This window comes from Pyrus communis, chromosome 1 (assembly GCF_963583255.1).
Source record: "Pyrus communis chromosome 1, drPyrComm1.1, whole genome shotgun sequence".
NCBI classification, from domain to species: domain Eukaryota; kingdom Viridiplantae; phylum Streptophyta; class Magnoliopsida; order Rosales; family Rosaceae; genus Pyrus; species Pyrus communis.
In genome coordinates, this window is record NC_084803.1 from 43,411,603 (window position 1) to 43,422,301 (window position 10,699).

Here is a 10,699-nt window from a genome sequence, read left to right on the forward strand (position 1 = left end):
GACGACTCCCACTTTGTCTCATTTAGATCCCTGCACCGCTCAGTCTGAGATTGAAGTGCAGCGCATATTAGATCTTCAGAGCATAGCTCAAAGCATGCCAAATACTTTCACCGATCTAGCACGAGTGACAAGATCACATATTCTAGTTGCGAATGTTCCTGCAAAGATGGATGTACCAAATGTAAGACGAACTTCACTCCTGGAAACCCGGGATGCCACTTTGGCCGATCATGTTGAGCGATGACATTGAACCTCGTTCCGTTAATGAATGTCGATGTAGAACCAATTGGTCAAACTAGAAACAAGCAATCCAAGTCGAACTCGATTTTCTTGCGAAACGTAAGTTGTTTGGACCAGTAGCTCCTACTCCTCTACATGTAAAGCTTGTTGGCTATAAATGGGTTTTCGGTCGGAAGCGTAGTGAGAAGAACGAAATTGTGCATTACAAAGCTCATCTTGTTGCACGAGGCTTCTCACAATGCTTCGGGATTGACTATGATGAAACTTATTCACCCTTTATGGATGTGATTACTTTTCACTACCTTAACAGTTTGGTAGTTTCTGAAAAACTGAGTATGTAGCTAATGGACATAGTAACTGCGTATCTTTATAGGGATCTTGATACGAAAATCTATATGAAAGTTCCCAAATGACTTACATTGATTGGATCAAATATTTCCAAACCTTGAAACACACTCTCAATTTGGTTGAAGCGTTCACTCTACGATTTGAAGCAATCCGAAACTTCAATGGATGCTTAGTTATCTCAGCCTTGACATTAATGAACAATACAGATACGCACACTAAATAGAAAGAAAATCATTTCCAATATAAGCTCAAATGACAAAAAATGATTTATATATTTAAAATATAAGCATCAAAGCTTCACAAATATAAATTAAAAAAGGTAGATAGCTAAATAGGCTTTGAACAAAAATGATGGCGTATAATTATATACCTCAAAACAGCATGGAACCAACTTCTTCCTTGAAAGATCGAAATTTATAAAATCTGCAAACAATGTAGATCAGTTAACAACTTAGACACTTTCAAATTTGAAGAGCAAATCTAAAGAAATTTTAGCTAAATGACCAAAGACAGGCCCAAAAAAAAAAAAAGGAAATTTACAAATATGATGAATTACAAAACACACCTACTGAAAAATCTCACGTTTGTAAAAACTGGAAGCTTTTGCATGTTAACCCGTCTTAACCACTAACATTATCTCTTGTAATTACTCAAGCTATTATTCATCTATTTCATTGCTAACCCAAGCCCTAAAGGTGGAACCACCTGAAGTCAATACTTGAAGAGCTAAAAAGCAGGCATCAGTGTTCCTAAATTTTGATGCTTAAGATATATATTTGGTAATGGACTGATCCTTTTATGAGCATGTTTATTTACTAAACTTCTATGGTAATAAATTTGGCTTTAAGTTTATTCATGCCACAACCTTGGTAACTACTGCATTCTATTTTGTCGACCCTTTTCAACTTGGTATACACCCTCTGTTTTCCCCGCTCTCCCCTATTTATGATTTTAAATCTTGAGTTATGCACCCATCATACCTTGGATGCCTTTGGTTAAGATATTCAAATTTTAATCTTTATGGTACTTTAGGTATGCACTGGTGCAAAAAGTGAACAACAATCAAAACTGGTAGCGAGTAAGGTATTTGTTAAATGCTCACAGATTGGTATTAACATAGCAAAAAAAGATAGTGATATATGTGAGTTTTCATAAGTTTTGACTTGATTTTAAGCATTTTAAATCTGGGGCAGAGTGATAGTGGGTAAGAATCAACTAAAAAATAAAGGAGAATCAAAAGTATTAAACACAAAATATTACATGGCAATGAGAATATATAAACACACACACAAAATATTACCTTCCAAAACATTCACCTCTCAGAAAGACCTTGAAATCCCCACAATGTTGTCCATTGGTTGTTAGAAAGTTTCAAACACAGTATAGAGATTTGTATTATAATTTAGTTCGTACAATTAACAAAACTTAACAAAATTTTAAAATGGATAGACAAATACCTTAGTAATGGTTGATTTGGTGGCTGTTGTGTGAATGAATGGTTTGATCTCTATGCTTGTGTTGGATCTACATGCATATGAAAAATAAAATTAAAAAGTGCATCACACAAATACAGAAGCAACCAAGAAATGGAAAAACAACCTTGCAACATAGAGATATTCGAATGATGTGAAATGGAAAAAGAACCTGAAGGTGATTTGGTGAGAAGCAATTAGTGGGAAAGTATGAAGAAACACACAATGAGCACAGTGCAACCCTTTTATTTATAAAGATAGAAATCTGACTGTAACAGTGAATTGAACAGTGAACTAAACAATCTAAACTCCCAAATTTAAAAACAATAAACTTAAAAAGGAGTTTGAATTTTGTTTACCTATAAGCAAAGGGAAAAAAATATCTGAAAAACACAAATATGAAGACAGTGTAATCCCTTAATTCACAAAGACTAAGAGCAAACCCTAATAGCTAAGTAAACAATATAAAATATCTATGATAGCATTAATGATAGAAAAAATATCTATGACAATTTTAATAAATGGAATGGCTAATCAAACAGTAAACAACAATTAAAAACAATAAACTGAAAAAGAGTTAACCCTAAGGTGAGCTAAACAATCTACAAAGATCTATGACAATTTTAATTAAAGAACAAAAAATTTGTAACAATTCTAAAACAGAAAAAGGATCAATGAGACAAAAAGTAATCAAGAAACAAACAAATTAAAGTAGTGGAAGACCCTAATTCACAAAAATAGAGACATAATCCTAGCACCCAACTCAACAATTTATAAACATCCATTACCATTTGAATGAAAGAACAAAATATAAATGAAATTTTTTACAAAGCAAATGGCAATTAGACACTAAATAATGAAAAAAAAAAGTGGTGCATTACCTTTTCAATCAATGGAGAAAATTGAAAACCCAGACCCTGCCATTCGTCCCTCACCCATCCTCTCCTCACCACCTCTATGCGTAACATGTTAACCCTAAAGAATACACACACCCATGCTTTCTGCTTTGTATCTCTCTCCCTGCCCATCTCTCTCTCTAAAATGGGAGAAAATCCTATAGATCCTGACAGAGCACCTACCTAAATCTCTCTCGCTCAGTCCAAACCCATAGCTCTCATCTCTCTCTCCGAGTCAAAAATGGGAGCGATTGTCTCTCTCCAATTTGTCAGGCGTGATGTCCCCTTCCTCTTTCTCTTGCCGAGTCAAACATGAAATGCAGGGAACGGCTAAAAGAAGGTTTTTAAGCCTCAGTGGTAACTTTGTAAATTAAGTGAAAGTGGGTTAAAAGCATTCGAGTGGCAATTTTGTAAATAAACTGAAATTCAGGATGAACAATCAAGAACAGTGCCAATTACAATGCTTTCTTTAGACTAAAGTAATGATCGTGAATAGAACAAGAGCTTTTTCTCTCCCTGGTGTGAGAGTGTTTGCTCCCTCGTGAGTTCCGCCTCTGTGCGCGTGGTTTCAGGTTTGTGTTCGAATCTTGTGTTTTGTGCTTCTTGGGTTAAGCTCTTGGGGTTTGGTCTGTTGGGTGGTGGTTATTCTGTAACTCTGAGAAGAAGGAGGTTTTGTGTTGGTAGGGACTAGGGTTCGGAAAGGGATTGGGGCTTTTCAAATTAGGTTAGTTTTTTCCTTGTGGGCTGCAAGGGTGTTGCCTTGACCTGTTTGGGAGCTTTTTTTTGTCAATTTGGGGCTGTGGGTCTGTTGCGTCTCGTGGGTTCAGAGATTGTGTTAATTTCTGTGGGGGTGGGTAACTGTCTTTCTGGAAAATAGATGGGGGTGTGATGTAAGGGCAGGGTACGGCAAGGGGTGGGGTTCTCAAGTTAGGTTGACTTTCTCGACGAAGGGTGTTGGGGTGAATGCTTTGAAGTGGCTGGGGTTAAAAATTTCAGTCAATTTGAGTTTGCGTGGGCAGGGTTGAGGTGTTGGCAAGGGGTGGGGCTTCTCTATTTTGACTGCTATTCTGTTCAAGGGTTGTTGGGATTGCTGGTGGGGCTTTTGAGGGGGTATTAAATTCGTTTCGTTTAGGCTGGGGGTGGGGGTTTGCAGCGGCTGAGAGGAGTTTTGGTGGGTGGGGAGTTATGGGGAAATTGCCAAGGGGGCATCTTGGAAATAAATACAAGGTAGATCGGAACATTGAAGCGAGGCACATAAGGGGTCTTTCCCAACAAGTTTGGTGTACCAGAATTAAATTTGGCCGGTTGGATGCATTTATGAGGATTTTAGTGATGAGGTGTATATTTGACCAAATCGAAGAAAAGAATCAGTTGGTAAATTGGGTGGGTTTTATGTACGGTCTGAGGGCGATTTCAGAAAGTCAAGGGTTCTCTACGTATCAGGCTGGGCGAGTGTGGCAGCAGTGTTACAAGGTGATGGCGAATAATGGGGTGGATGAGCTGGTGGTACAACTGAACCAAACACTGGAGTTATCGACTATGGAGCAGGGAGTTAAATTGTTTGGGAAAGTCCTTACGCATAAAACATTGAACAAGTGGGGAGTCAGGAATATCCTCATAGCGGCTTGGAAAGAGTTGGGTGAGGTGGAAATAAAATGGGTAAGGGAGAATGTCTTTATTATATCGGTCAAAGATGAAAGTGTAGCCTCAAGAATCATTGAGCAGGTTCCCTGGGCAGTGATGAAGAAGGTGTTCTCTGTTGTGAAATGGCATCCGGAGCTCGCTCTGGAGGAACTGGTGTTGGATGCTGTACCTTTTTGGGTTCAAATTCGGGGAATACCACTGGGTTTAGCTTCTCTAGAGAACATTCAGTGTGTAACCAAAGAGGCTGGGAAATTTTTAGCCATGGAGGATCCCGGTTACGCCAGAGGATTTGTGCGAATAAGATTATTAGTGGATACGGAGAAGCCGTTATTCAAGGGATGCTGGATTAGGAGGGATTCAAATAAGGAAACCTGGGTGGAATTTCGGTATGAACGGCTCCAAGATTTCTGCTACAAGTGTGGGTGGATAGGACATATCAATACTGAATGCTCAGCGGAAATGTCTGGAGAAGGGGTGGTGGCGTATGGAGAGTGGATTAAGGCGCCGCCGGTAAGGGATGTGGCGATATATACGAGAGCGGAGCCTGTGGGCAGGGGGGAACGCCGGCAGGCCGGTGCGGTGCGCGGACCTGGCATCACGTCTGCTCTGAATCATGGCAGTCTACGGGCTTCGATTATGCAAGGAAATGAGAGTACCCAAACCATGGAGATTGGGGGAGCATCTAAGAGTCACGGCACAGGTCAAAAGAAATGGCGTAGAAGAATGCGGGTGGAGGGAGAGGATACGTCGTCATGCTCTGTTATGGAAAGCTTTGAAACAGCGGGGGATGGACAGTCGGGCGAGTTCCAAGGGGTCGACGACAATCTGTCCGACTTGGGTGTTGACCCACTATGGGGCAGTAAAAGAAGTGGGGAATCGCAGGATATGGTGTTAATTCAAGCTCCACTGAAGAAACTCAAGGGCCCAGACACGGAGGAGAACTGCCAAGACAGGGTGGCAGAGTTATGGAGGAGATTAAACTTCAAGGAAGGGTGCCTAACTGTGGAACGGGCGGTCTTTAAGGCGGGTGCAAATAAGGAAGACATAAGTGAGAGTCATGGAAGACAGGCAGTAGTGGAAGGGTGGTCGGATAGTGCTACAGGAAGGATGGTGACAAGGAAGACGGGTTCGATAGCTCGGGGCGGTGGCGGCTGGCCTTCAACAGCCGCAGGCCAGCCATGAGTTATATCTTCTAGAACTGTCGTGGGCTAGGGTCGGACACGACAGTTAGGGCTCTCCATGGGCTCATTCGAAAAAAGAGACTCTCTATGATCTTTTTATCTGAGACTAAGATGAAAGATCATATAATTATTGGGGTGAGGAGGCGTCTGGGGTATGCTCATGGCTTTGATGTTGCGCCAACTGGAAATTCTGGTGGGTTGAGCTTGTGGTGGGAGGATAATTTGGAGGTTAGTATTATCCTTTCGTCCAAACATATCATTGATGCTGTGATGAGAGTTAAAGGGCAAACGCAATGGTGTCGGTTTACGGGTGTTTACGGGACTTCGTATAGAGCTGAGAAAAGTATGTACTGGGAATGGATGGTTAACCACTTTACCCCCACGGACATTCCTTGGATTTGCGGCGGGGACTTCAACGAATTCATGTGGGATCATGAGAAGTCTGGAGGAGTTGAGGTTTTGTACAACAGGCCTAGGTTTCTAGAAGAGTTTATGTCTTCCTCTCTGTTGATGGACTTGGGCTTCCAAGGGCCGGCCTTTACGTGGAGAGGGTTGAGAAGAGGGGAATAGGTGGAGGAGCGGTTAGACAGGGTCCTGGCGAATGAGCAGTGGCAGCAACTTTGGCCGAACTCCCTTGTTATGCACGGTACGGCTATTGCTTCGGATCACTGCCCAATTATTCTCAATTCTAATCTTGAAGGGCCGAGAGGAAGAAAGATGTTCAGGTTTGAGGCATTTTGGGTAGCGGAGGAAGAGTGTAAGAATTTAGTGGAGAATTGCTGGGAATGTCGGCATAATGGCAGGTGTGTGGATAGATGGGTGAGAACTTTAAACGACTGCCGTAATCGTTTAAGTAGGTGGAATCGCACCAAATTTAAGGGGCGGGGCTGCAGGATCCAGGATCTTCTTTCCCAGTTAGAATCTCTCCAGCGATACTGGGGTCCAAACTTTGATGAGATAAGGGAGATATCTAGGCAGATTGATGAGTTAAGACTCTAAGAGGAGAGTTATTGGTGCCAGAGGTCGAGGGTAAAATGGTTGAGGGAGGGGGATGCTAACACTCAGTTTTTTCACTCTTCAACCCTTCAGAGGCGGAGGAGAAATAAGATTGTGAAGCTTAGGGCTGAGAATGGGAATTGGGTGGATCGTCCGTCTCAGGTGCGCCAATTGGTGGATAATCACTTCATTTCAGTCTTTAGCTCGGCCGGGAGTCGTACCTGGGGTTCGCTGCTAGATTGCATTATTCCCTCGGTCTCTGTAGAAATGAATAAGGCGCTAACTGCGCCGGTCACGGATGAAGAAATAAAGGAGGCGGCTGTGCAAATGGGAGGTCTCAAGGCTCCTGGCCCTGATGGTTTCCAGGGCGTCTTCTATCAGAGTTATTGGGAGATTGTGAGGGCAGATGTTTCGGATCTGGTCAGAGAGTTGTTTCTGGACTCTGCAGGTACAGGTTTGATAAATCAGACTCACATTGTGCTGATTCCCAAAGTCCCTAATCCGGAATTTGTGTTGCAATTCAGGCCTATCAACTTATGCAACTACTCGTACAAAATTCTGTCAAAGATTCTTGCTAACCGGTTGAAGGTATTTTTACCAAATATCATCTCTCCTACCCAAAATGCGTTTGTGGCGGGTAGACAAATTCAGGATTGCATTGGCATAGCCCATGAGATGTTTCATTATCTGAAGGGAAGGAAAGCAAGGAATCGATACGAAATGGGTATTAAACTTGATATGCAGAAGGAGTATGATCGGGTTGAATGGGACTTTCTGGATGCTGTTATGGAAAAAATGGGGTTCAGTAGCAGATGGAGATCGATAATTAATGGATGTATTTCGTCTGTGAAGTTCGATGTTCTCCTAAATGGGCAGGCAGGGAAGACGTTTGCGCCCACACGGGGTCTCCGTCAGGAGGATCCTCTTTCTCCTTATTTATTTATTCTGGTGGGGGAGGTTCTTTCCAAACTTATTCAGAGTGCGGTGGACAATGGTAGGTTAAAGGGTGTCAAGATGGGCGGCTTTGGACCCATGATTTCTCACCTCTTCTTTGCTGATGATACCCTTTTGTTTTTGCGGGCTGATATGAAAAACTGCCGGAATCTGAGGAATTTGCTGGACAAATTTTGTGAGGCATCTGGGCAGAAGGTTAATTTGGTGAAATCCAGTGTTTTCTTTGGGGAAAATGTTCCGAAGATGAATGCTGATCAGATGGGGAGTGCTCTTGGTATGGCGGTGGTAATCAATCCGGGGACATATTTGGGGGTTCCTGCTATATGGGGTCATTCGAAACAGCGTGGTCTTGCTTATGTGAAAGGGAGAATAATGGAAAAGCTTCAAGGATGGAAGCAAAGTACTCTATCCCGTGCTGGCAAGGAGGTTTTAATTAAGGCTGTTATTCAAGCTATTCCGGCGTACCCCATGAGCATTTTCAAATTCCCAGCCGCTGTTTGTCAGGAATTGGATGCGCTAGTGGCTGGATTTTGGTGGGGTTGCAAGGAGGGAGCCCACAAGATTCATTGGGTATCAAAGGAGGTTTTGGGTTTGCCCAAAGACTTGGGAGGTTTAGGCTTCAGAAATTTTCAGGAATTTAATGATGCTCTGCTTGCTAAACAGTGTTGGCGGTTAATGACTGAACCGGACTCGCTGTGGGCTCAAGTGATTAAGGCTCGTTATTTTCCCCACTGCTCGATTTGGGATGCGAAGAAGGGGGGTCGTGCCTCTTGGGCGTAGGGCAGCCTCTTAAGTGGCAGGGACTTAATCAGGGAGGGTTCTCATTGGCAGATTTTGGGTGGTCAAGAGGTGCGGGTGTGGCAGGATAGATGGCTTCCTTCCTTACCCCTTGGTCACCCGGTGCCGGTTGGACAAGTTGCGGTTACTCCAAGTTTACGGGTCAGCGCGCTTATCTGTCCGGAATCAGGGCGGTGGAATCTTAGCTTTCTACAACCGTTCATTACAGGGGAGGCTATGCAGGCTATTGAGGAGACGTCTCTTAGGGATTTAAGTCGTAATGATAGGCTTATCTGTGATCTGAGTAAGAATGGGTGTTATTCGGTCAAGTCGGGCTACAGATGGTTGCAAAGCAGATCGATGGCTGTGAGGGATAAGCGGCGGCCTTCTGTTCAAGAGGTTCCCAAGGCGTTATGGAAGGGGATTTGGAAGCTGGAGGTGCCCCTCAAGTTGCGACATTTCTTGTGGCTTATTGTGCATAATTGTCTTCCTACTCGGGATGCCCTTTTCCGACGGAGGTCCTCTCAGGTCTCTACTTGTCCTATTTGCTGCTGCCATGATGAAACTATTGAGCACATTTTTCTTTCTTGCTCTTGGGTCGCACCAATTTGGTTTGGTGGGGCATTGGGTTATAAAGTGGATCGTCTGTCTCTCCCTGATTGGTTGGAATGGATTCTGGCGGTCTTCTCTCCGAATTTTTGCATCTCTGGTGATTCCAAATGGAGGCGATCTTATATTGTCTTTACTTGTTGGTGTATTTGGAAGGCTCGCTGTGATTTTGTGTTCAACGGGGTGTCCATTAATCCTTCTAAAGTCTTGGCTGCTATCTCTGCGGTTGTGAGCTCGTTTTTTGGTGCGAGGGCTATGGATGAGGCTAGAAGAGGGGGCGTCGGCAGGAGGGTTTCCCCGAATGCGCGGTGGTGTGCTCCGGTCTTTCCTTTTGTGAAGATAAATGTGGATGCTAGCTGGTCCAAGGCCTCTAAGAAGGGTTTTGTCGAGATGATTGTGCGAGACATGGAGAGCAAGTTTGTGGCTGCAGCGAGGTATGCTATCATAGCTCCTTCTGCGGCTGCTGCGGAGGCTTCTGCGCTGTTGCATGGGTGCCAATTCGGAGCAGATTTGGGTGTAAGGTATGTCATTCTGGAATCGGACTCCCTTGAAGCGATAAATTGTCTCTCTAGCTCGTTGTCCATGGGTAGTTGGGAGGTTTTCCCCGTGCTGGCTCGGGTTAAGCAGTTGGGGGGAAAGTTCCTTGATTCCCGATGGTCTTGGGTGCCTAAAACTGCTAATGGCGTGGCTCACGAGATTGCGTCGTTTGGTTTTACGGAGATGTGTGATGTTGTGTGGGTCGATAGGCCCCCATCTTCGTTGGTCTTTGTGTTGAATAATGACGGACTCCCTTGTCCTCATTAAGTTGGGCGTGGTGGTGCTGGGGGTGACGTTTCTTCTAGGTGGAGGGGTCCTTGTGTTTTATCCCTTGTCACTACTTGTTATTGTATTAGTGATTGCCTCTATGTAGGCCTTTTATGAAATGGGTTCTGGGCGTTCAAAAAAAAACAAAAGTAATGATCGTGAATTTGTAAAGACGAAAAACCTTTTTGACGCCAATTCGACATCAAACATCAATTCGATATCCAACAGCAAGTTTCCATTCAAAATTCAAAATTTCTATGAACCCCAATTGATCTTTTTGACAATCAAAAGCAAAAAATATTCAACAAAACACCAAACCATAAACGCACACACATATTCAACAATAGGGTTTCAAATCCAGATAAACCCTAGACTAGAAAACCCTAACCCTAGAACAAGATTACAGTATCCAAACAAGAAAAATCCGAAGAAAACATGTACAAGGTGAAAAGTTTTACCTTCAAGCTACTTTGTTTTTGGAGTAGAAGGCACCCTTCTCTGGAGAGGAGAGCAGCACACAAAGTCGCTCAAAATTTCTAGGGGTGAGATGAGATTTCCCAGGCTCTTTGGTATTTATAGGTCTCACCTTGAAATCCTCTAAAATCCACCAATACACTTAAATTTTTAAAGACTTCGAAAAAATCACAATTGAATACACAATTTGTAGGAATTTTTAAAGTCTCTAGAAATCTCAATTGAATACACCTATATTTCTAGAGACTTTTAAAAAGTGTTTATAATTCTCAATTGAATACACCTAAAACTTTTATGAAGTCTT

The 10,699-nt window shown here is 43.0% G+C and overlaps 2 protein-coding genes and 1 long non-coding RNA gene across 3 annotated transcripts; 2 read left to right on the forward strand and 1 right to left on the reverse strand.

Moving 5' to 3' along the window:
* Positions 1-788: 788 nt before the first annotated feature.
* LOC137730243 (uncharacterized) lies at positions 789-3,108 on the reverse strand. The gene is made up of 4 exons (XR_011068106.1): positions 2,942-3,108; positions 2,046-2,112; positions 1,889-1,917; positions 789-1,011 (listed from the first exon to the last, which is right to left on the reverse strand). It is a non-coding gene; the product is annotated as an uncharacterized lncRNA (long non-coding RNA).
* Positions 3,109-4,141: 1,033 nt separating this feature from the next.
* Positions 4,142-5,782, forward strand: LOC137728394 (uncharacterized). Its single transcript, XM_068467195.1, has one exon. It carries the CDS (start codon positions 4,142-4,144, stop codon positions 5,780-5,782), a length of 1,641 nt encoding a protein of 546 aa, XP_068323296.1.
* A 110-nt stretch (positions 5,783-5,892) lies between these two features.
* Positions 5,893-9,921, forward strand: LOC137728403 (uncharacterized). Its single transcript, XM_068467200.1, has 3 exons — positions 5,893-6,237; positions 6,871-8,436; positions 8,563-9,921. Exons 1-3 carry the CDS (start codon positions 5,893-5,895, stop codon positions 9,919-9,921), a joined length of 3,270 nt encoding a protein of 1,089 aa, XP_068323301.1.
* Positions 9,922-10,699: the final 778 nt, after the last annotated feature.

Bases quoted from the DNA above. Each gene is read 5' to 3' on its own strand.
- LOC137728394 (XM_068467195.1), top strand. From the start codon at position 4,142: ATGGGGAAATTGCCAAGGGGGCATCTTGGAAATAAATACAAGGTAGAT.
- LOC137728403 (XM_068467200.1), top strand. From the start codon at position 5,893: ATGAAAGATCATATAATTATTGGGGTGAGGAGGCGTCTGGGGTATGCT. The intron at 6,238-6,870 runs GTTTTGTACAAC...TCAACCCTTCAG, and splicing joins AGAAGTCTGGAGGAGTTGAG to AGGCGGAGGAGAAATAAGAT. The intron at 8,437-8,562 runs GTGATTAAGGCT...TCTCATTGGCAG, and splicing joins CGGACTCGCTGTGGGCTCAA to ATTTTGGGTGGTCAAGAGGT.